We start from the raw sequence: 25522 nt of genomic DNA on the forward strand, positions 1-25522 counted from the left end.
TGGACCAAGTGCTTCTTCCAGGCTGCAGCCCCGCGGTGCCATCTGCCTGAGGCCGCAGCTCACCCTGCGTCCCCAAGGAGGGTCACTGTCCTTCCTCCATGTCTGCTGACCTGGAAGCTGTTCTGTGAGCGCTCAGTGCATGAGTTGTCTGCCTGGGAGTCTCTGTGGCGTGCTATTTAAACTTCGTAGAGCTGCGCCTTCTTAAAAGGTCACAATATCTGCATAGACTTTTACAGCTAAAGCTGCTGGAGGGCTGGGGAAGATATTGTGTATGTCGAGTCGCATTCAGTGGAGAGCAGCTCTCCCCATCGCCACGCAGCGATAGCAGCTCTCGCTGTGGGCAGCGTGCTGTGCTCTCAGCCTCATCCCACAGCCATGGGGTGCACAGACTCTGGGTCACACTCAAAGTCACAGTGCTGCCATGCCCCACGGAGCTGTCACTGAATGGTGCCCAACCCCACAGCTGCCCCATAGGGACAAAAGACCCAATGGGACCGGCTGTGCCTGGCAGGAGCAGGAGGGGTGTGCTGGGACGCAGCGTGCTGTCCTGTCTGCCCAACTGACGTTGGGTTTTTTTGATAAAGAAACAAATGGGCTGTAGGGAAATGCACGTCTGCTATATATTTCCAATTAAAGCGCAGCTTGGCGCTGATTAGATCTAGAAGTTACGCTGAGAAAGGGGAAAAAATGTAAATAAGCAGTATTAATTTTTTCCCCTTGTCCTTTTCGACAGATGGAGCTGTGCTGATTAGATGGTCTGATCTCTTTTGAAAGAACACGCTGCTGATGGGGAGCTCTGCAGCTCAGAGCTGGGGGTGATGCCACGTTTGTTCCCCACGTCGCTTCCGCCGGCCCCGCAGCCCGCACGGTGCTGTCTGCTGCGGGAGCAAGGTTTGTCTTCAATGAAATCACTTCCTCGGAGTAATTACATCAGCTAATTGGGGACCTAATTGGCTAATTAGAGCAAAGTGACAGTTACTTCGCTCCACGGGGAAGGAACACAATGTAATGGCAGGAAATCTGCAGAGCTCCCCATGCCAGCGCCTGTGGTGGAGGTGATGCTGGGTGAAGCTCTCAGCCCGTGCTGCCCTGCCTTGCTGTGCCTGCTCCCAGGGCTGTGGGAATGTGGCTGCAGTAGAGTCAGGTCGGTGCATGAGGTCCCAGGGGGGATGCAGGACGTTGGGTGCCATTGCCCTCCAATGGTGGTGTTTTTAGCAGAGTGGACAGGTTTTACCTCCCCCATCTTTTTGTGCTGGGGCGCTGCTTGGGGCTGTGCTTTGACCTCACTGTCCCATTGTCCACCTGCTGATGTGGTTCTGTTGTCGGGGCCTGGGCTGGGAGCTGGGGCCAGGCTGCTCTCCCTGCCTGGCACCATCTCCCTGCGGCCTCCAGCAAAGCTCTCCGCAGCTCCCGGCTGCTGTTTCTGCTCTGCTGCCAGCCTTGCCTTATAAGTGATTTCTCTGGAGCAATCCCATGTCTGCGTGTATCCACAGCCGAGCTCTGAGCTTCTCTGGAACCACATTCACTCAACCTCAAAATGACTTTGGCGTCTAAATACAGCTTTCCTATTTCTGTGAGCATCCAGACCTGAAACCAAGGTCCTATGCCATGTGTGATCTAACCCTGCAGAAGCTGTTAGGTGTGTGTGCCTCTAACAGAGCAGTCCCCAGGCACCTCATTGCCCATTACCTGCCCTATCAACACACCTGAGCCCCACTGCCAAACAGCAGAGCTGCGGAGGTGTCCCTCAGGTGTCATCTCCAGGGACCTCGGTCTGGTGAGATGTAGGCTGGAGCAGCCCTCCTGGGTCAGCTCCTGGAAGAGCAGGAGGATACCCACTGACCAGAGGCCTCAGGGATCACTGGGGCTGGGCTACTGTGCAGAGGATAATTATAAGTGAATGATTCCAGAGGGACAGGAGGTCCCAGCCAGGCAGGATGGTGGCAGCCCCAGCCCCATTGTGCACCCTGGTGCCGTTAGCCAAGCCAAGAGCCTCCATGTTCCTCAGGGTTCGCTATCTGCTCTGCCAAGGACTTTCAGCTTGCGTGGTGTGTCCTTGTGTCATCCCACGTGGATGCAATCTTTCATCTCAAAGCTCCACATGCACCAAAGTGCAGCTGGTGCAGCTCCCAGAGGCCATCCCCTGTCCGCTCATTTCCAAGCACCGGTGCCAATCCTGGCTGTGCAGATGGGATGTGGATGTGAAGAGAGGAGCACAGCTGGGATCCACCAGCTCCTGTGCAGCCCGAGCCCCAGCAGCTCAACTGCAGTGACTGAATTTCACATGAAAACACTGCAAAGGGAAATTTCTCACAGTCTTGGTTCAGCAATGGGAGGAACACGCTGTGCTCGCTCGGCAGCTTGCCCTGCACACTCCATGGTGGATATAGCCCAGGCCTGGAGTCTGCACTGAGCTCCCAACACAGGGATTTCTGCATGGTTTCAAGTTCATTGTGAACGCTTGCACAGGTTCCAACATACGGTCACTTGTTCTGGTAACTGCTTATTCAGTACTTAAATCCCAGCACAGGATACTCCCTCTGACACCGTCACAGCTGCAATCTTCCTCTGGCCCTGTGTGTGCCACGAGGTGCAGCAGAGCCGCAGCTCTCTGGGGAAGGCTCAACCTGTGCTGAGTTGTTTGTGCAGCTGGAAGAGGAAGGCCCATGTCGTGCTTAGGGGTGAAGCGGCTTCGTAGTGTTTTTGTAGCGTATAAAATAATATTTTATATGTATAGAACAAAACAGGGGAGGCGAGGATGTTAAATTCCTCTGGTAAATTGCTCAGGGAGTTTTTGTTCGGCTCTGTTTCTGCTGGAGCAGCAATCTGCTGACCACGATCCCGGTGCAAAGCGCCAAGTGAACACCTCGAGGAGGAGCTGTGCATCTTTTCCCCATGGGTCTGGTTCTCACTGCTCACCAGGCTCAGCCCCAGCCCTGCTGCAGGTGGGGAAGCAGAACCTCCAGGAGCCGGCACTGAGCCCTCCAAGCCTCCTGTTTTTGAATGAAGAATCATTCTTGGAGCCGCTTGTTTGGAACCAAAGGAGTTTGCTCAGCTAACCTGGGAGCAAGCAGCCCTCGGAATGAGCCCTGCTCTGCTCTCTCTGACTCGAAATACAATTTTGGTTTCTAAAATAAAACAAAAAACCCTCTGTTTTGAATCGACGTTTTGACTTGAAATGTCATTTTGTTTTTAATTGCAGCAGCAGAGCAAAATGACATTTGAAGTCAAAATGTTAATGTTTTGTTTAGACATCTCCCATGGGAAAATTAAAATGTTTCATCCAAGCTGACATTTCCCTGCAAAAGGATCCCAAAGCGGGGCTGTCTCCAAGCAGGGTGAGGAGGGTTCCTGTGCTGGGCTGGTGGAGGCTCTGCAGTGCTGTGTGGGGTACAGTGGGGCAGGAGGGGATGCCCCTGGTGTGTTATTAACTGAGTGCATGGTGCTGCTGCATGGAGAGCTGCTGTGCTGCTGTGCTGGAGGTGAGCGGGTCAGCAGCCTAACGCTGTGCCATTGAGCTGCTGCGGCTCTTCAGCAAAATCCTCTGGCACTTGAAATAATGAGCTGTGCTAATTCGGTGTGTTTTATGTGCCCTCACTTAGCCAGCCTTCCTCTGCTTGTTGGGCTGAGAGCCGCATTCCAGAACCTAATTCTGTTCCAGGGAAATGCTCAATTACAGCAGAGTGAAGGTTTGCTTTGCTGGAGTGCCCTGACCTACAGGAGCACCCACTTGGGTGGAGAAGCCCCTCGCAGAGTGGTGCTGAAGGGGAGGGAGCTGGGACGAGAAACCAAATGCACATCAATGGAGTGCTCCTGTGTGAGCAGAGAGCTGCTGAGCACCAACAGAGATATGGTGTGAGAGCAGGGTCTGCACACCACAGCATCCCCTCAGCACCTGCTGCAGTTGGGCCATTTCCACATCCGCCTGCGTTCTGTGACCCCTATCAAATGGAGCAGAAATACCCAAACCCAGAGCAGAACCTTCCCCGCAGCATTTCTCTGTGGGCAAACCTGAGGAAGTGCTGTGATGTTCTGTGAGCTCCGAGCAGCAGCTCCAGCAGCAGCAGAAGCAGTTGGCCCACGTCTCCCAGCACCCAGATCCTGGGGCGGGCGCTGCAGGCTTCTCCATGCCCAGGGCCATGTGAGCAGCAGCCAGAGGCTCCTGGAGCCAGGGCTGGTTCTGAGCCCCTCGGAGGAGATAAAAGATACATGGATGCTAATCCTCAGACATCCGGCCTGGGGGGTTGCACAGTTTTTTTCCCCTTAACCAGAAAGAAAACAACTTTCCAAAAGCTTTGGTGTTTGCTTCTGCCTTGTGAGCATCTCATGGAGGTGCTGCAGGAATGGGCTGCAGTCATTGCAGAGCAGGGAATAACGCAGGAGGGGATCCGGCCCTGGGGATATCCCCAATAGCTGCAGGCAGAGCTCTGACCCCAGCGGGACACAGGGAATGCAATGGAGAACTGAAGGATGCAGTGAGGTGCTGCACATGTGGCCTCTCAATGGGATTCCAGTTTGGAGCTCACAAACACTTTGCCTGCAGAAAAACAGCTTTTCCCAGCAGTGTTTTCCAGCCTTGCCCTGGCTGCACCCATGCTGGGCACAGGCGCTTCCCAGGGCATAGGTTTTCCAGTTCTCTTTCTGCTTCTGCTTCGTGACAACACATCCCCAGCACCAGCACACTGCTGCACAAGCAGTCCCTGCTGGTAAAGCACATCCATCCGCATTGCATCCACCAGAGGCAGTTCTATTGCACTCTTCATTATGTAGTTGGAGGTGTTTGCAAATACCAGAATTGCCTTTAATTATCACTTAAACCCAAGCAGACACCTCCCAGAGCACACAGACCCCATTGTGCAAAGCACCGGGACGGGCATTGAGCACCCAGCCGTACCCGAACCCTATGGGGCAACAAAAGGGCTCTTGGCTCATCCTCATGCTCTGCTGGGGTCCCCTGTGTCCCTCTGGGTGAGCAGGGTGGGTGCTGGGTGGGAGCAGGGCAGGCTCAGAGCAGTGCAGAGTGCAGCTCCAGCACACAGGCAGCCCGCAGACCGTCTGTGCGTCGGGTTAATTGCTGCTTTTCTGCAGCACTTCAAAGAGTGCTCCTAACCGCGGTATGTGGCACGTATTATTAGATTTGTTTTTGGAATATAATGATAAACTGTTGCTATTATGGAGGCAGACATAATTATCTGGAATCTATTTTAATCTATTCTTCCTTTTAAATATTCCATGTTCCCTTTTAATAAGAGGTAGCATCCACCCTTTGATGTTGTAGCGGAGGTGTGGAAAGCTCTCTGCTCCTTGCTGCACATGTTAATTGAATAGCCTCCCTTTCTCTTCATTAGCTGCATTAGCTTGCATTAACACCTTTTAATATCTCTTTAAAATCTTGTTCAATTTACTTTCTTTAATCTTTTCCTTTCCCAGAGTGTTGCATCACTTTGATCCTCATCTTCTTCTTTTCTTTGATGACAACTTGGAGTTTAATTTGTATTTGAATTGAAATGGAAATTTCCTCATTCCCCAGAATTCAGCGTGCGTTTTACACAGGTTTGGTATCTGAGTTGGCACCGGGTGCTGCTGGGGTGGGAGGAAGGGCGAGAATCCACATTGCTGCCCTGGAACATGGCCTGTGTCCCTCAGCCCTCCATGCACACAGAGATGTGCTGCTTGCTGTCCACTGCCTCGAGGGTCACAGGTGAGGTTAATAAAGGTGATTCTCAGGAGCCCAGTGCTGGGTGCTTTCTGTCCCGGTGCTGAGCTGTGCTCTGCATGGTGCAGCTCAGTACAGCAGGTTTCTCCTTGGGGTGCACAACTCCTCTCCTTCCCCAGCAGCCAGGCACAGTACCCAAGAGAAGAGCCGGGAAGGGGCTCCTGGGCACTGCAGCGAGGCCATGTATTGCCCTGCCCTGCAGACAGCAGCAGGAGATACTTGGGGAGCCTCCCATGGGATGGCAGAGAAGCAGAGGGACCCAGCGCTCTCCCCATGCCCTGTCCTGGCAATGGGCTCAGTGCTGGAACATGCTTGCTGTTGTTTGTTCCAATGACCTGAAGGTAATGAGGAGTGCTGGCCTCATTTCTCCAGGAGCAGCACCTGGGAACTGCTCAGCAGTCTCAGCCCTGCCTACACCCATGAGCTCAGGAGTGAGTAACATCTCTCCTTGCCTTTATTCTCACGCTGGGTGCTGGGGAGCAGCGATGTTTCTTGCAGTGCTCGGGGCCCTTTGCTGCCCTCCAACACCCAGGTTTGGCTGCTCTTCTGCTCAGTGCTGAGTATTGCCGTGCTCTGCTCCAGGCCTGGCTGTGTTTGTTCTAGTTGCCCTGTGGCCCTATAAGAAGTTGACATTCTTGCTGTTAAGTAACCTCAGCACCACCTTAACCTCAGTGCTTCTCAAATTATTTGGCCTTTCATTACCAACTCTCTGTGATGCCGATACACAGCCTCAACCTGCACTTGAATTTGCACTGTGGCAATCTCAGTGCCCACGGTGTGGGGTCACAAAGCATCTTCCTGCAGCACATGGTGCACAGCCGGGCTGCTCACCCCTTGCACCCAGCAATGGGAGCTCCTTAAAGCCTCCAGCTGGAGCATGAGGGCAGGGCACTGCAGGCTTTCATTATGGCCCACAGCCATCTCTGCTTCTTGCTGCTTTTCCTTCTTGCTTTTCACACGGACAACGTGAGGCTAACTGTATTGAGAACTGAGCGCCTGCATTACAAGGCCAGAAAGGTTTATTGCTTTCTCTGCAATTAAATTAAACTTCAGCACTGGACGCTCGAGGTACATCTGGGTGGTTAATGAGCTCTCCATGGCTGATTCTCCACCACGCCCTCACCTCCCAGCTCTGCCTGCTCCCCATGGCACTGGCTGACTCCATCCCCTGCAGCTCTGTGGCTGCTGGGACAGCCCCATCTCATTAAGCTGAGCAGGTGCTCACAAAAGCAGCTGTTAATTGTGTGTGCAGATCACTTTTCACCCTGGTGGGCTCCTCTTGCTGCTCCTGGTCCATCCTTACTGCAGCCCGTGGGTGCTGCTTTGTGCACCGCTGCAGCCTCGTGCAATGGTGCTGTACCTGATGCGAATCACCTGCAGAGGCCTTTGCTGAGGGAAGCAAGAAGCTCACTGGGTGGGCACACAGCTGAGAGCTGCATATCCAGGGGACTGGCTGGTTGATGTGGCACTCAGGGGACGGGATGCATGTGGGTAGCACAAGTGCTGGCCTGTTGCAGCGAGCAGGAGCTGTGTGCTGGCAGGGGCACAGTGTGCTGCTCCCTGCACCCCTCCCTGCAGGAGGCAGCAGCATGCATCTGTTTACATGCCTCATTGCAATGCACCTTGAAACAGCAGGCTTCATTGCAAGCAGGGAGATGCCATGCAAAGGCTGAGTCCGTAATGGGCTCTATACCCAGTGCCACTGGGCTGGGGCAATGTCCAGCTCTGCACACCAGGACACACAGCACTGAGTGGCCCTCCCAGAAGTGCAGGTAAATGACATCTCATGTTTCCCAATGGGAGAGATGGAGAAAGCATTCTGAATCCTTCCTTAGGCTTAGAGCACAATAAATCAGCTTACTCTTCAGAAAGAGAGTCAGATTAATATTGTTAAGACTTTATTCCTGATGCTCCTCATCAGCGCACTTGATGTCTATTAAACTGAAGTGGATTTTAACAAGAACACTGGAGGTGAATCGTGCTTTTCTAAGCACTCCACACAGCCCTGGTTGGGCCCAAAATAAGCAGAGTTGATTGATATATTGTTCACAAGCTGGATTTCTTGATTGATACAAATACTTCCATTCTGAGAATGCATTTGCGGGGCCTTTGAGAACAGTAACTTTTAACACAGGGACAATGTCTCCTGAATGCAGTGGTGTCTCCTGTGCACACCATGGCTCCTGGGTACAGTGATGCCTCCTGGATGCAGGGTATCTCCTGGGCACACTCAGAAGCACCATGTAAACCTGTCCCTGTGTTGGGCTGAGCACTTCTCACCTCTTATGCTGCTATTGGGTGACAGTGGTGGGAGCTGAGGATGTCTCCTATCCTGGATGCCTCCATTGGACTCTCAGCATTGCTTGAGGCAGTGAGCACTGGGCTGTGCCATGGGATATGGGCTGGTTGTTGGTCATTTAGTACAGCTCTTACACCGTGTGCTGTGCAGCTCCTTCCTCAGTTCCATTGCTGAGCAGCTGTGTTGTATTTCTGTGCTCCGTGGTATTTCTCTCATGGTTTCCAATAAAAGCAGAGAAGGAATCCGAAAACTTTCCACAGCCAGCTTTAATTACTTTCTAGATCTGAAGAACAAAGAGCTCGAAGGTGTTGAGGACCACTTCAAATTAAAGCTCTGCTCACAGTGGAAGTGATGATGGGGGGTTGGCAAAGCAGCTGTGCCCACGTGAGGGGAAAAATGTGCATGGTCTTCTTGTGCTTGGTCAGCAGGCAGCCAGCACCAACACCGGCTGTGCTGGAGGATGTCTGCCCTGAGAAGGTGGTTTCACTTCAGAGCTCTGAGCACAAAAATAATGAATATTACCCTTTATTAAATCCTTTTTTGTTGTTGTTGTTGCTTATAACTTTGCTTTTAGCTCAGGGGGAAAAGCTTTTTGTGGTCAATGTCTGCTTCGGGTTGAAACTTTGTATTTGGGAAGTTTGGGCTAAAACAAGGCAACCACATCTGAGAGCCACGGGAGGGAAGCAGTCTGCTTTGACGTGTTTGAAAAGCAAAAGACAAAGGCACAGTGGGCTGCTGGGCTGCAGTCTGCATAGGCTACATGGGACATGGTCTGCATGGGATGCAGTGCAGGGAGTGCACACAGCTGGGGTGCAGTGTTGGGGCTCAGAGCCATTAGTTGCCAGGTGTGTGCTGCCTCTGGGGTTGTTCTGCACTCACGCACAAAGCAAGCAGAGAAAGTCACTCCCACATACCCATCTCCATCAGCCAGAAGCAAACACCACCAAGGAGAAACCTGTTTGTTGCTAAGGGTTAATCCTGGGGTGATGCACTGCAGCTGTGTGGGTAATGCTGAGATTCCAAGCACCTGTCCCATTTCTTTAGTTCCCAAGGGGGAGGAGTTTCCCATGGCTCTACACCCCCCTCTGAGTTGTCTCCCTTTTGCAATTCCTTTATATGAGTGTTGCAATAAGAAACTGCTAAAAAATGCAGGTGCTCTTTTTGTGTGGACTTATCCTTTGGGAGCACCCACCTGCAAAGCACACCCCTTTGGGCCTGCAGCACCTTTAGCACAGAGGCCAGAGCCCTCTGAGCTGAAACATACTCAGGAGAGAGCAGAGCATCTCCAAGGACAGCGTGGGCTCAGAAATGGAGAGGTTTCCTCCAGGTAATCAAATGGGGGCAAGGTGGGTTGATTCCATCCTTTGATCTGGAGGTTCTGAGGCTGCCTCTTGTGGCAAGGGAGCATCCTGTGATCGGTGTCATTGCTGTTCTGCTATGTTTCTGTTGGACAAAGCATCTCTGGCATGAAAACCTGTGGTCCTGTTGGCCACTGGGTCCTGCTGGCAGCTGGGTCCTGTAGCAGAGCATGGAGCTGGTGGCTGGGGGTGGAGGTACTCATGCTGCATCCATGCAGGAGCACATTGATGGTGTTGGGCTTATCTCACATCCCAGGCTCCTCTTCCTCTCTCTCTGCTGCAGTTTGGCCCTGCAAAGGCACAAAAGCTTTCCCAATAAAACATGAGCAGTTCCTCCCAGGCTCTCTGCATACGTGGCACTGCATTCATCTCAGAGGCTCTCAGTGAGAAGCCATTGCTGTGCAGATATTTAAATGGAAATCCAGTTGGGTTATTAAGCACAGAGCAGCAGATTTATTCTGGTCATTTATTATTGATAGGTAACGTGACATTATTTTAATAGCATGCTCTGATCCCGTTGCAGCACAGCGGGTGGGGATGGCGGTGAGCTCAGGGGACCCAGGGCTGTTTCCTGGGTTTCTGCAGGCTGGGGATGCTCTCAGAACCCACTTGCAACCCTGGGTGTAGCCATTCCCACCCTCGAGCCCCCTGTGCTCACCAGTAGCCGTGCAACTTGCCAGGCTGCAAACAGGCTGTGCTGTGGCTGCTGTTGGGGCTGTTGTGTGAGAGAGGAATTGTGTATGGGCTCCTCCTGAAGCAAAACAAGGAGAAATTGCATGGGATATCCAGGCACAGGGAGCCTTCTGGCCCTGCTGAATGGTGCTAATCAACCCACAAAGCCTTGCAGAACTAATCACATCCTGTGCTTCAGCGTGGCTGCTGCTCCATGCAGCACTCAGCACTGCAGGGCTGTCTGCCCCACATCGTGGCTGTGGATGAGCCCCTGTGCCCAACCATCACAGCCGTGCTGGGCTGGGCCCTGTGGAGCTCCTTGCACTGCTCAGTGTGCCGCTCCATCCCCACTCAGCTCGGTGCAGAGTTTGCTCCGGGTGATGATGGAGAGGGCTCTGGAAATGAAAAGGAATATTTTCTCTTTGAAAAGCAGAGGGAGCGTGCCTGCTGTGTTAAAGCAGAGAGCGGGCTGTGAAAAAGGAGCACGCGGGTGATGAGAAGCTTCCTGCGAGCTCATCCCGTGTAATTGGGATGAGAGCTGCTCAGCGCCGCGTGGTGATGGCAGTCATGGGGGAACATGTGCACACAGCCACAGAGCTGCTGGAACATCACTACCAGCCCCTGCTCAGGCCGTCAGAAATTAAAGAGGTGCCATGAATCCGAGCTGGAGATAAAGCAGGACACACAAACTCATCAGGTGGGTCCGGAGCGCTTCTGGTGTCGGCTTCAATTGGAATAAACAAGTGGTGTCTGCCTGCGCTGGGCTATGGGAGCACAGCGCATTGCTGGGAGAGGGCGGCTGCCATGCTCCCCTGTGAGCAGCACTTGCCCAATTCCTGCTCGTTTTTAAACACAGGCGGTTGTGAAATGGAGAGGGGACTCAGGGGTGCTCATTACCACTTCTTCTTTGCGAGAGTTTGCCTCTAATGCCCATAAAAACACTACTTGCTCTCACGAGGGATTCCACGTTAAATATTCAGGGCAGATTACAGCGAGAACCTCACAGGAGAAGGAAGGGAGGAAAAAAAAGTGTATAAACTGTTGGGTTGCTTTAATGATGGAGCAAAAAATGTTAATTGTGGGGGGGGTGCTGCCAGCTGCGGTGTGAGAACTTGAAGGAAGGGGTGGTGGGGGCTGCTGTGCTGGAGGGGTTGGCTGCCCATGGAGCCAGGTTTGCTCGCTGCTGTTCAGAGGTGACAGTGCTCATGTGGGGCAGGGCAGCCCTGAGGGGGGGCCTGGAGCTGCTTTGTGGTGTGTGCTGCAGCTGCGTGGACACACTGTCACTGCTTTGTCACCTGAGTTCAGATGGAGGCCTGTGGTTCCTGGTGCCCATGTTGCTCCGGAGGGCACAGAGCATCCCTGCTCACAGCTGAGCACTGGGATGTGGCTTTGCTGCTGGTGCAGGTTTCCCCCAGTGATGCAGTGCCACAGTGAAACAATTCAGAAGCCATCAAAGCTCCCGAGAGGGCAGTTCCACTGTGCAGATGACATCTCCCTCGAGAACTGGGCTGTTTCTCTCCTACATTCTTCTCCTGTGTGGTTGTTTTTCTTCCCTTAATTGCAGAGAGCAGCCCTGGCTGGCAGTAAAGCAGTGCTGTGTGTCACTGTGCACAGCACCCAGCAGCCCTGTGCCCCACAGCCCCCTCCCACGGGGGATGCTGGGGCTGCGTGGGGGCAGCACAGTGTCCTGCAGGGCCTCCAATAGCTGGGGGCTTTCTCCCCCATCTCCCGGTGCCCATCTGCTGCCTCTTCCCATGCCAGCAGCACCTGTAGGTTCTGAAACGGAGCTGGTGAGTCACGAGCCACCCACATTGAGTGCATAGTAACCCACAGGGGAAAAGCGCTGGCTTTCAACATCCCTCTTGCTGGATGGGTTACCTGCAGCTGCACCCGCCTGGCCCCACAACAGTGGGAAGCGGTGCCTGAGAGCATCACAGCCCCTGTCTGGGCTGGAGCCCATCTCACCCTGCCAAGTGGCAGCGCTGGGATGGGGCACCGCTTTGCGCTGCTCAGCGCCGGTCCCAGCTCAGTGCAGGCAGGTGCACGTGGCCCCGAGGAGCACCGCAGGTCGCTGTGGTTTCGTGCTTATAAGCTAATGGATTTGTGGCTTCAGCCGATTGACTCAGAGCTGGAGTGTTAAGTTGGTGAGCACTGAACTGCCACCCCAGAGCTGCTCCGTGCAGCCGCGTCGGCGCATCGTGAGCAGCAGTTTAAGGCAGGATGTGGCCGTGGTTTCTTTTCCTTTTCTGTGTTGTTATTATTTTCCTTCAAACCAGGATTCTCTCTAAAGAAAACAAACCTCTATGGCCTGGTGCTGGCCTGGGGGATGTGCTGCTCTGCGTGAGGGGTGGAAGCAGTTGTGTTGGAGCTGATGCTGCAGGGAGAGCAGGTCCTGCTCCTGCCTCGCCATGGCTGAAGATGGGGGTCCTCCAGGATGAGGGGATGGGGAAAGGGATGGAGTTGGGGTTGTGGATGGTTATGGGGATGGAGGTGGAGATGGCAGTCCCGCTTCCCTGGGATGTGGGGACTTCAGTATGGGAGGGGACCAGTCTGCGGCTGCTTGAGGCCTCACCAGAGCAGGGCTGGTTTCTGGTGAGTCATTTTGAGAACTCATCTCGGTACAAACACGGCCCTGCACCCCAGGGATGGTTTTGGGGCCTCGCTGCTGCCTGCTGCTGAAATGTGTAAATCCTGCCCATGAAATGAACAAACGCTGCCCTGTAGCCCTGTGCATCCAGCATGCGGGAGCTGCTCTGTCAGTGCGATGGCTGCAGGCTCTGCCTGTGTCCTCGTGGGTCTGAGGATCAAGGTGGTTGTTTTGGGGTGAAAGCAGCACGTTTTCCCTCTTTTCTTCACTGCTGCTTTTTCTCCTGCCCACGTGCCGCAGGAGCTCCCTGACCCCTCCCCATGGCCCTGTGCAGGGCTCCATTGCCTTCATCACACCGAGGCGACTGCCGGTAATCAGGAAGGAAGTGGTTTGTGGAAGGGTGACAGCAATGAGCTGGTTCAGAAGTGTGGCTATGGCTTGAGGTTTCTGCTATGGAAAGCTGACTGATTTCCACCGGAAGTGAGGCCACAAGAAAAAAAGAAGTCCAAGAGATGGCTCTGCTGCTGACCTTCTGACATAGGTGCTGGGAAGGGGCCGAGGGCTCGGTGACATGGGTGTACCCACTGCTTGCCTCCTGTTCCATTGGGACGCACTTCTATCTCCTACTTTCAGGGTTCCTTTGGCTTTTCCCCATTGGGGCCATAGGTTTCTGTAAAGGCTTTGTCTGTGTAGCCCGCAAATATCATCATCTATCACACCAAATCTCCTTCTTAGTTTTTTTTGTGGGCACAAACACCCGCAAACGATACGGCTTTGCTATGGGGGAAATGCTCAGAAAGAAAATCCAAGTGCTCTTCCTTTGTGCAAAGAGAGGGGAATGTATAAAGGAGCGATGAAAGGCCCCAGTGATGTCTCTGTAGGGCTGGAAAGGCAGACCCCAGCAGCAGATGAGGCCCTGTGAATTCCTTCCCTCAGTGCAATTGAGTCTCATGGGTGGCAGGATGCAATTTGTGTTTGAGTTTGGCTTTCTAGTGAAACTCTTGGCTTGTCACTCTCAAGGCACAACAAGCTCCTTAAATAGCAGGCTAAATTTCTCCACCTAGCCTAAAAAAATAAAACAGTACTCTGCCAAATGAAAGGACATATTCCAGTATTCTTTGTTGTTGCAACAAATTGGGTGGATACTGTCAGACTTCTGCGTTCTGGGAATACTTCCAGAGCCTCTCTTTGTGTGCAAGTCGGTTACCATGTAATTGTCAACTTAAATTGCAGTGTTGGATAACTCCACTTCGGCTGTAAGCTAATCTGCCTCGCTGGTGCCTTCGCCCACAGCGTGTGGGCACAGAGCTGCCCTGCTCCTCCTGCGTGGGGCTGTGGGCACCCATGGGTGGGGGTCAGTGTCGTGTCATGTTGGGTCGCTGTTGCAGTGGGGCAGTGTTGCATGGGAGCGATACCACGTTGGGGTGATGTTGCATTGGAGTCCTTGTGCTGTGGGTGATGGCCTCTTGGCTAAAGCCCTACCCGGCACTGAGAGGTTCAGATCCTGCTGGTGTGGTTGGGGCTGTCCCATGTGTGGCCCCGCGCCCCACGTGCTGCTGTCTGCGGTGGAGGAGAGATAAAAGGTCGCTTTCGATGCGGTGGGAATCGCGTTCACCCTCTTCCTTCCCCTTTCAAATTGGCAGCTCGTTTTGTTGTGTTTGTTTTAGCCTGAATCCCAATGACAATTAGTGCTAGAAGGCTAGATTAAGCTGTTTTTACTTGTTTTCTTTCTCACTTTGATTTCCACCTCCTCCAAATTCTTAATCCTACTGAATATTTCATCTCTTGTAACTCTGTCAATTGAAAGTCCCCCAGCGGGACGCACGGGACCAGCACTATTAGAGCTGCTTTGCTGCAGCTAATGCTGCTCAGCGCTGGGCTGAGTTTGTTGCACAATTTATTTCAGACGAGCAAACCACAGCATCCGCTGCAGCATGAACTGCACGAGCAGCCTGGGAACGGGGCTGTGCAGCAAACGGGAACTTTGGTGGCTGATGAGAAAGCAGAGCACCCCTTGTTCCCAGCCCGCTCCTCCTCCCATTGCACGCAGTGGTTTCAGGTGGGATCCTCCCTCAGCGCTGTGGTCCCACCGCAGCCATAGGGAACGTGCTGCTGGGGTTGGCTGCTGCTGGGGGTCCCTCCTGCTGGGTTGGTGTGGGGTGCAGAGCTGGGGATGTTGCCCCACTGTTCACTGTTCCCCAGCAGTAATCACACTTGTGGCTTCCCCCCCACACACCCATAACAGTGCTTCCTGGGATGCTCTTGGAGTTGGCTTTTCATTTTTCAGTAGGGAACTTCGCTCATGTCAAAAAGGCATTTCCCAGCTTGAACTGCTCTGGGCCAGCTCTGCTCACAGCTGCCCATCCTAATGGACATGTTCTCACTTCTGCTGCCTGGAGAAGGGCTGTGTGTGGGGTCCATGGGGTGCACTGCCTTTTACCCCATAGAGCACTCAACAATACCCTTAGCAGTGCATAGGGATGTTCCCCCAGGAGGAATCAAGCTGCTCATGCATCCCACCACTTCTGACACGAATCAGGGCTGCAGCAGCTCTGCCAGCAGCTCACCAACACTCACAAAGCTTCAGCGCTCCTCACCTGCTCTGTCTGCTCCTTATCAAGAGCCCCAAAGTGACTGCAGCCCGAATGGAAGTGCCAGCAACCGGCTCCAAGTGCCGCTGCCAAGGGAGCGGCAGTGGCATATGTTTGCTCTCAGAGCAAGGTTACAGTCTCGACTCATTAGAAGCTCCTCTCCTCCTTTTGGGGCATATGTGGAAGTGCTGGGTGCCAAGCTGGCAGAGCGTGGTGGAGCAGGGAGGGCTCTGTGAGGTGCCGGTGTTTGCACTTCTGTCCATGGTTGATCTGCACTGTGAGCAGCACAGTGCTTGGTGCTGGTGCAATGCTCCATAGGCAGCTCCCACTGCTCCTTCACTGCATAGGTGTGACTCCGGGTCCAGGTTGGCTCACAGGTCATTGCCACAGCAATTGGAGCTGCGTGGGCACAGCACAGAGCTGGGTCGTTCTGCACATCCCTCAGCAATGGCACGATGGCTTTGCAGGATCTGCAACCCATAGTAATGGCTCATTGCTGAACCATAAGTGGTCGTACCGTCCTTGGGATTTATTGCAGGCTGAGGGATTAATTTCCTGAAATATACAGTCATGATGTTGAGGTTAAATTAAGATCTCATTCAAAGGGGTTCTTTTTATCATATTTAATTTGTAACCCTTTTTTCCGCAGCCATTTTACAGCTCTTCCTCCCCCTCCCTTCTATGTTCGGTGTCATGTTTCCAGGAAGAATCTTATTTCATGCAGACTAATAGCATTTTTCAGTACAACCTTTTACGGTTCTCCCTGTTCGAGTTTCTCCTGTCTCGGTTGCTCGTACACAACGAGGTCTTAAATCCTCCCTTAGAAAATAGAGACGTTGATGCAAAAGCAACCAGAACTGCTGGCAGAGCCCAAATCCATCCCTTCTCTTTCCCCACACCCCCCTCCAATTTGCTGTAACTGAAAGCCCTTTTACTTCAGAGCGGAGCACGTTGATAGGGCGCATGTCGGGTAAATCCAACAGGACATTATTACGCTGGGTGATGTCTATAGAGTGGGTCTGGTTCTGTACTGGCCTCACTTTGCCCTCTGTTGTGTTGTGAGATGGACAGATGGATGGACTCAAGGCTTGGAGGATGAGCAGCCTGAAATCTTGCCTGCTTTGCGGAGGCTCCTTGGTGCGTGGGGCAGGCACACCTGCATGCAAGGAGCAGCTCAGCCCGCAGCCCTGCCTCGTGCCATCATCTGCTGGTTTGTACTTCTTTTTTTTCCCCCCTCCAGAAGTGCTGATGGACAAGTTGAGTAACTGTATCTGCTCGTTACAGGACATCTTGAGGCTGATTGCGGAGGTCAGGACTCAACTGGAAAGACCGCAACGGGTTGCTGACTGGCATCCACGGCCCAGATAAGATAAAAACAACTGATGACAGCGGGGAAGTGAAACAGTCATCTCAGCACTTGGATTAATGCCTGGCGAGAAGGAAGGGAAAAAAACGAGGAGGGCCGTCAGGGAGGGGTAGGGGGTGGAATACGGATGAGAATAGAAACTCTGGAAAAAAGCTATCAGGAGGCAGCAGAGCTGGGTGTTAAATATTTATGAATTAGCAGCCGTCGTGCCCTGCCTGCGCCGTGTGGGTGCTGCCAGGGGCTGGGGGGGGAGGTGACTGCGTGGCCGTGGCCGTGGCCGGGTGGCAGCAGCACCACGCAGAACAAATGCAGGTGAAGAGGAGAAGGGTAAATGAGGCGCTACAGGAGCCGCTATGCCAAAAATTCTGCTGAAGAGCATCGGGGTAATTAAATCATAATTGCTTCTTGCTCAGCTGGAGTGACATTGCGAGTGGCTGAAGGTGGTGAGGAGAGGAAAGGGAAGTTTCGCTGCTGTTCTGCTTGCAATGGGGCAGCCCCAGACCTGCTGGGCCCCCAACCCTCTGCCCCCACCATCTGCTCGGGGCTGGGTGCTGCCTCCCGCTGCATTCCACTCTGTGCTGTCCTGGCACAGCCCACGTATGTGCCATCCCTAGGAGCTGATGTGCCGAACCTGAGAGCTTTGGAGGAGCCATTCCTAACCGTGAGACAAACAGCCTGCAAATCCTACAAGCAGTTAATTACACTGCGGAGTTGTGTAATGTTTAGGGGGCTGATGTGACCTGGCAGCATGAAGGACACTTGGAGCTCAAGTTTAAAAACCCGAACCTTCCCAGTATGTGGCTCCAGGGCAGGTTTTCTCTTCCCCCCCATAACAGCCGTGTTGGGATGAGTGACTCTTTTCAGCTTTGTGGTTGTTCTGAGTTCTGCTGGAGTTTCCTCTTTTCTTTTTGTTTCAAAGTCACAGAAACACGTGGTGCGTTCCACAGTGCGTTGGAATGAGGTCTTCCTCCTGCACATGGGTGCAGCTGAGCAGCAGTTCAGTGGTGATGCTGGGATGCAGGACATCCTCAGGCTGTGGGCACTGCTGGGAATGCAGCTCTGCAGCCCCTTACCAACCACCCCATCCATTCTGCTGGGAGCACGAGACAAAACCCAACGTGGTGTTCTCAGTTTCATGGAAAAGAGCATCCCTACCGTGGCGAGATGGAGAATAGCCATGCAGGAACCAGTTGTGGGGAGATCTGGCTTTTGGCGCTGTGAGGGAAGGCTGAGCAGGTTATGCTCCCACCTGCTGTAATTGTTTCTTCAGCAGCTGTAAGGTGAGTCACGGGGCTGTGGATGAGCAGTGAGCTGAGGAGCTGCCTGCTGCTGTAGGGCTGGGGATGCTGCTGCAGACTGCCTGACCTGGGCGCATCCCCCAAGGAGCTTTGGGAGCGATCCTTGCTGGAGAACTCAGGATTTGTGCTCTTACACAAATGTATATGCACATACTGTTCTCTAACAGGAATCACCTGTTGCTCCTCCCTTTTCCTGTCACTGTGCAGATGGGCATCCCTGCCTGGGATCCCGGTGGGCACCATTGGGAGCACTGTGCCCACGGCCGAGCCTGGCACCTGCTGGAAGGCGATGGGAGGAGGAAAAGGGCTCTGGCGACGCAGACAATAAAAGTCTTTGCATTCCACTGAAGTTTCTTGAGCAACTGGCATTTGCCCATAAATGTACTTAAGCAGAAAATCACCAGAAAAGTGCTATAATCTGACAGATTTTTCACAGGCTTAAATATTCATGAATTAAAAGAATTGGCAGAATTTTCTACATTATTAGCTTTCAGCATGGCTACGGGAGCAGTTGGTGCACTGGCTGCTCTTCAAAAACTATTAATCTAGTCTGTCATCACAGCAGCCATTTTTTAATTAGCTACTTTGCTGAACGATCTGGTGCAGCAGCGAGACTGGAACATTTACGTGGTATTAAAGTTTTAAAGGTGCCCCTTTCCATTTTTAAGCAAAGTTCTGCAACGCAGCAATAGGGGAAGCGAGGCGGAGGCGGATTGCTCCGCTCCAATGGTTAACTGCTGCTTGTATTTTGGAAAATCACGGCTTGGAATACAGAGCTGCTTCTACGAGGAGGAGAAATTGCGTGAAATAAATTGGTTCTCTAAACTGAAGTTCACAGCATTCCTTCCCCATGAAATCAAAAGGAGATGTTTGGAGCCAAAGCCTTGCGTGCGGATCTCATGGAAAATGAGGGGGCATGGCACTGCCTGCGGCGGGCAGGATTTATTGCTGCCAGTCCCACGGGGAGATGGCAACGGGTGGGGGATCTGTGTGACTGTTGAGCTGAGCTCCATCCTGCTGCTGAGCTCCAGAGGGCTGGGGTGAGCCCTTCCCAGATTGAGAGGCTGGGGTGAGCTGGCTGTCATGGGAGCACGGGGCTGTTTGGGGCTGTGCCTCCAGCACTGGTACCCCATCTTGGCACCGATACCTCAACCCCAGCAGTGGTACCAAATCCTCTGCACTGGTACTCATCCCCAGCTCTTGAGGACTTGCTGGGAGCAGAGCTTGGTCTGTGTTTGTCTTGTGGGGTTTCATCAGCCCCAAACACATCACAGGTCTCAGCCCTGAGCTGCTCCTGGCTCCACAGGGGGAATTGCTCCCAAACAGCTGGAATCAACTCCCAGAGCTGGTGTTCAGTGAGCCGTGTGATCTGGCTTGGAGGGTGGACAGCCCAGTTCCTTCTGTCCCCGCTGTCCTCAGTACTGGCTGATGGTAGCGGTGCAGGAGCACATGGGAGCATGCTCTCAGTCCCCATCCCTGGTGCTGCAGGGATCCCACAGTGCAGTCCACTAGGGAACATGTGGTGAGCTCAGTCCCAAGCATGGTGGCTTACAGGCACAGCTCTGGGCTTTCCTGAGCCCAGTCCCTCCTGAGCCCTGCTTTGCACTCCATGCCAGAGCTGCTTCTCTCCTGACTTGTTATTTGCATGTGAAAACACAGCAGAATTATATCTTTATTATGGTTCTAAATGTGCTGCTTTTTGGCATCAGTGGGCACCTCTCTAATCTCTGCTGCTGGGTCCTACAGAGATTTCCTTTGGGCACTGTGATGCCTCTTTCTTGCTGTCTGCAGCCTGAAAAAGGTGTGCTGGATATCTAACCTGTCCCTTTCTTTCCCATTGGCATTGAAAACAAGTGGTGTAAAGAAACTGATGGTTCCAATGCCACTGCAGCACCATATAGCATCCATGCTGCTGCTCTTTGTGTGCCCTTCTGCCCTGGGAAGCTGTTTCATAGGAGGTTTCCCTCTTCCTTGCCTTGATATCACTGAAGGGAATGTGCACTGCTTGGCTGCTGTGGATTTCATATCCTGCACAGGGATCCCAATGCCTAGGAGAAGTGGAGGGGGAAACCCCACTCTATAGCTCCCAGGTAGGAAAAATGGGGAAACATTCCCAGAAAAACTCTTTGTAGTGCGATAATTTTCATGTGGTTTTCTGGGTTTGGATTCCTTGGTGGGTTTTGTCTCCTATTGGCCATTCCACTCCTCCATTCAGTTCCTTCTACCTTGGGGCTGGGAAGCCCAAATCCCACCAACCATCCCTTGTAGGGGTGGCAATGGGAACAGGGGCAGCCACCGCTGCTGTGCTCCATGGCTATGAGTTCTTTTTTAATCCTTCATCATTATTAATACACAGTCACTTAAATGAGGCACACACCCTTCTTGGCAATTATTTGTAATCGTTCCTTGTGAGTTCTCGAACAAAACACTCTTTATTAATACTTAAAGCTTCTAAAAGCATCGCAGATCAGATGGAGATACTTTATCCAGCAGGCTGCACCAAGCACTGCAGCCCGTTAATTAAATTTGCCAGATAGGATTATTTATTAGAAAAATGTGCTCAAGATGCTCTTTGAAATGTGGGGCCGTCCCGTGCTTTCTGTGGTGTCATACACAGCCCTGCTATTTACACTGTGGGAAAAGTGAGCTCTCGCATTTGGATTCAAATGAACATCTGATTGAAATGAGTGCATTCGTGGAGGACGGCCATGCTGAGATCCTGCTGCACGTGGTTCTGCGTGGTTGGAAGGAGCAGGGGAGGAGGAGAGTGCTGCAAAGGGAACAGATGGGGTGATGGGTGGGATGGGGCTGGGATGGAGTTGCTCTGCCCCATGGATAGCACTGCTGCTGGGGCTGCTCAGTGCGGAGCCCCTTGGTGTGAGCTCCAGGAGACCCAAAGGAACTTGCTGCCTATTAAAAAAGAAGTCAGCCTTATCTCTCCATGTTTGAACAATGGGCCATATGTGTTTCTTCTCATTAAAGCTGTTTTTTCTAAAGGAACTCCACTGCAGAAACAAGCTTGGAAGCCGACGTAATTAAAGGCTTCTTTTTCCCCAGCCGTGGTCCTCTGGTCTTTGAAGAGCGCGGGGATCCCTGTGGAATGCTCTGAACTCTGCAATATTTTGATAGCTGCAATAACATAATCAAAAGATGCTTTCATGACGAGAGCACCTTGTGCGCATTGCAGCCGCCCCGCTCCCCCCGCACACAGGCAGCTTCACGGATCCCAGAGCTGCATGCAGATATGAGCTGGATTCCTGTGCGTCTCCTCCAGGGATGGAGCTCTGCAGCCATCGCAATGAGCTGTGGGAGAGGAGCAGTGTTCTCCTGCACGGCTGCTCCACAGCCACACGGCTGTGTGATCCCCATCCACAAACCCTGCACAGGAGCAGGGTGGGGGTACAGCCCCAGGGCAGGGGCACCTCAGGGGCAGGGACCTGGTGCTGAATGGCCCCAAGCTTTACTTTGCTTCCCTTCAAATAGCTGCTCTCCTCCACTGGACGTGCCACCAGGTTGCTGCTCATTCTGAAGCCCTCATTAAAACACTCTAATTCCACACTTTTGTTACATTACTGGCTCGTCTGCTCGCAGGAATCCTTCTCTGCATCAGCCATTGAATTCCTCACTCTGTTCCTGCCATCCCTTGGAGCCACAGCACCATGCGTGTCTACTCAACCCGAGCCTTGGAAGTGGGGCCTTTATGGAATGAGGAAATTGGGGCATTCCTGCAGTCATCAAGCTGGAGTCATTAAGCTTTCATCGGGCCAAATTAGGATTTGGAGTCCCGCTGTCCTTCTTGCTCCCTAATTGTGTGCACTCAGCCCTGGCTGTCCTGGGGCTCTGATGTTGGATACTGTCCAGGGTCCCATTTTATCCCTGCAGACCCCAAGCCCATTGCTACCCTCCCCTCTGCCCCATCTCTCCAGTTGTCCTTCATAGAGGTGCACAGACAGCATCCTGCATGCTCCATCCCTTCCTGCCCCCCAGGAAAGCAGCAGCAATTCACCAGAATGAACTCAGCCCCAGCACCCTCCTGCCCTAGAGACCCCCAAAAGCTGCAGTGCCACCCTCTCTCACCTCCTCGCACTTTGCATGCTTTGCAGAGGGCTGGGTGAGGGCAGGACCTGCTGAGACTGATGGGACACACTGTGGGCATCCCCCTCTGCTGTGCTGCACTGGGCTGATGGCACCGTGCATGCTCCCAGCAAGCCATGGTGCAAGAAAAGAGCAGAATTTGCATTACTGATCTGATTTCACAGAATTTACCCCTTTTTCAGCGTGTGTGCATGCACTTCCCCACGCTTTCTGAGCTTCCTGCCGCTCAGCTGACAGTGCTGACTTTCCTCCCACTCAAACCACCATAGCACGACAGCCAGCGGGCGGGGGATGGATCACAGCTCACACAGTTTGGGGAGCAAAATTCGCTTTCATCATTCATGATTACTTCCCCCAAACCATCTGAATCCCAACGTATCTAAAACCCGTGTTTCTCCCTGGTCAGCACTCTGGGAGCGATGCTTTGGGGTCAGTGTGGCCACAGACCCACAGTGGTGGCAGCTGTGGGCACCATCCACAATGAAGCAGGATGCACGTGGGGTGACAGCTTAGCCAAGGGGGGGTGGCACGGCTCTCGGTGCTGGCTGCAGTTTCAGCGGCAGCTGAAATGGGCTGGGTGACACCCTGATTGATTTCAGGGCTTATTGAGGGAACCCATCCATCCTGGAGCTGAGCACCCCAGCGGCTGCAGACCCCAGTGCAAATGCCCCTATCTCCATCCCATTGCCCAGCACTGAGCCCTGTGCACCGCGGTGCTCAAGGTTGGCACTGCATCCCTCCAATATGAACCCTCCGTATTCTTCAGCCTGTTATCAATTTTCCCACAATGCGCTCGCATGATCCTCTCTCAGACTTAACCACATGGCAACCACATCACATAATGCAATTTCTGTTCTGAGATTATTCATATTTCTTTTCCTCTATTGTTGCTTTGCCAAGTTTTTCTTCTAATTCTGAGAAACCGAATTTAAAAGAGCAGTGTCTCCGGCACAAGGACAGCCGAGGCGGCAGCGCCGGCGGATCAGCCCGACAAGTGCGTTCACAGGAGTCAGAGTGGGGGGAGCTGTGAAGAAGCCATACAAAAACCCCTCCAAATGTCTATTTTTATTTTATTTCATTCTCTGGAATGTCTCATCGCATGAAATAACAATACATCCTGGAGAGGACTGCAGACAGGCTCCAGTGAGAGGGCAGATGAGGAGAGGATTGTTTTTGCAGTGGGTTTTCATACGCAATCCATCATGAACGCCTTTTCCCAATGGAAGGGATGGAGGAGGAATGCGAGGGGCTGGGAGCACCTCCTAATTAATTGCCCTGGGAGCAGCCAGCTGATGGGGTTCTGCAATCAGAGCTGTTGTCCCTCAAGGTGCCGGCAGAGACATGGGATGCATGGGCAGCAGTGGAGGAGTGGGGGCTCAGGCTCCCCCAGGGCTTTGTGCTTGCAGGTTGGTTTTGGTCCTCTTGCTTTTGAATGAGGGTGTTATTTGGCCCCAGGTTCCCCACTTTGCATCTCTTTTCTGATGGAGTCGGCCTACCTTCATTTTCCCTTCATTTCTGCATCTTGTAATTCTTGAGTCATCAGCCATGCTGGCCAGTTTAGCATAAGAAATGAAATTAATTCTCCTGCTCAGGCTCCGAATGTAAATTCGTTTATTAATAATTTAAATAGATTTATTTATGCAGTTTGATATTTTTCAGGTTCAGGGAAGCGGTTCATTTTTCTCGCGGTGATGATCAGCAGACACCATCATTAGGCTCTTCTTCCCCATCCTCCTCTCCCAGCCCAGCCTAAGGAACAGGGGAAGGATTGGGGCTGCTGCATCCTGCAGGCTTTCCATCAGCTGATGTCAGGAATGGGATCTCAGAGCTCCCCCAGAAGCTCCAGGGGTTGGGTGCCTGCATTTACTGCTGGGATTGCAGGCAGCTGGTGGCCCAGGGTGTCTGCACAATGCAGCCATTGGGCTGGGAAAGTGGTTTGGTGAATGTTGATGTGTTAATGGCAGCCGCAGCATTTCACTGCCATCCAGATAGGGGTGAGCGGCCAACCTGGCTCCATAGGATGCCATGGAATATTTTAGGCAAGAATCACATGGATTTACTTAGAATTAAATGTCCCTGAAATGAAACCCTCAATCTGGAAACCCACAGGCTTTGCACCCGTCATTCAAGCCCACCTCATGACAGCTCTCTGCACCTGGTTTTCATCTGTGCAGTGGGTCTGCCCAGCCCTCTGGATCGGAATGCCACAAAGCGCAGGGAATGTTTGACATTTAGATCCATTTCTTTGTGGCTTGGATCCCCCTGAGATGAATGGAGCTTTCTATCAATCTGGATTTGCTTTTCTCCCAACATTCCCCTGCCGAACCCGTCAGGCTCGTGTGAATCCCGCCTGGCTTCACGCTCTATTACAGAGCTGCAATGCTCTTTCAAAGGCTCACAGCTTTTTACCCCAAACTGCTCTGAAGCTCATGCAAACCGGGTGGAGTCAATGTGGTCTCGGCTCCAGGAGGAGCATTGCATTACTGGGTGCAGTGAAGCTGAGGTGCCCTGTGCTGGAGGTCGTTCTTCCGCCTTACACTTGCTTGTGATGAGATAGAAGACATCAGACAGACAGACAGCTCTCAGACATGCACCTCAGCCTGGCTTTCCCACCATCCAGCTCTCCTTGCTTGCACGAGGTTTTAGCATTTCTCTTTTATCTCAGCCTTGTGAGCTTCAAAGCTGACGTGAAGCCCAGCTGTACCTCGCCGCAGATGGGAGCGGAGCAGCCCGTGCCTCCCGTGTTCATCCTGCAGAACTGGAATTGATTTATTTTGGTTGCAGCAGCAATGACTGCAGTTCCTGGCTGGATGCAAACCAGGCTCTTCAGAGCCCTGTTAGCATACCAGCTCTTAGGAAACCCTTCCCAATGCCACCATTTTTTTGCTTTTGACTACAAAAGATCATGCAAATAAAAGCCGCTCTCCCTGTTTGTCTGAATGCCTTTTTCTTTCAGATGGGAAGCTTGGGGAAGTCTGTGAGCACTGTCCCATCAAAAAGCATCAGGAGACATCTCTGGTGAGTGCTGGCACAGCTTGGACACCCTGTGGGCCTGGCATGGTGTGAGGGCATCCATAGGGATGCTGCACTGTAAGGAGCCACAGCGTCATGGTGTGGTGGCATGGTATGGTGATGTGGTATGGTGACATAGCATAGTATCACAGCACAGTGACACAGAAAGCAACAAGGCATGGTACCATGACATGGCTACGTGGCACAGTGACACGGCATCTCAACATAGCAAGGTGACACAGAAGGCAACATGCTATGGGGCCGTGGTTCGGCGACTGGTGCTGTAGCAGATCAGCAATTGAAACCCACGTCTTCTCGCAGACACCACTCTGCTTTTGGCTCACGAGCTGATCTGTCAATTAGCAGCCTGTGTATCGACTCCAGCCGCCATGCCCAGAATAGCAGCAGCGAAGTGTGGAAGCATCTATTAAATATATTTTAAACCACGAGAACTCAGACGCACGTCTGCTCACATGGCAGCAGCGCTGCAGGACGTGGGGCTGCACCTCTCCATGGGCTGCTCTGCAC

General features: G+C 52.8%; 1 protein-coding gene and 1 long non-coding RNA gene across 3 annotated transcripts in view; both read left to right on the forward strand.

Moving 5' to 3' along the window:
- UACA (uveal autoantigen with coiled-coil domains and ankyrin repeats) overlaps positions 1–25522 on the forward strand; it is a 68019-nt gene that overhangs the window by 41747 nt on the left and 750 nt on the right. For both annotated transcript variants that reach the window (XM_085514916.1, XM_085514917.1), the window contains one exon: positions 24939–25000. In XM_085514916.1, coding sequence (XP_085371042.1) covers positions 24939–25000 — 62 coding nt within the window. The remainder of the gene's footprint in view (positions 1–24938; positions 25001–25522) is intronic.
- LOC146758427 (uncharacterized) lies at positions 16141–16657 on the forward strand. Its single transcript, XR_014934135.1, has 2 exons — positions 16141–16433; positions 16508–16657. It is a non-coding gene; the product is annotated as an uncharacterized LOC146758427 (long non-coding RNA).

The sequence above is a fragment of the Coturnix japonica genome, chromosome 14, assembly GCF_054131305.1.
Source record: "Coturnix japonica strain WE chromosome 14, WE-NBRP24, whole genome shotgun sequence".
Classification (NCBI taxonomy): domain Eukaryota; kingdom Metazoa; phylum Chordata; class Aves; order Galliformes; family Phasianidae; genus Coturnix; species Coturnix japonica.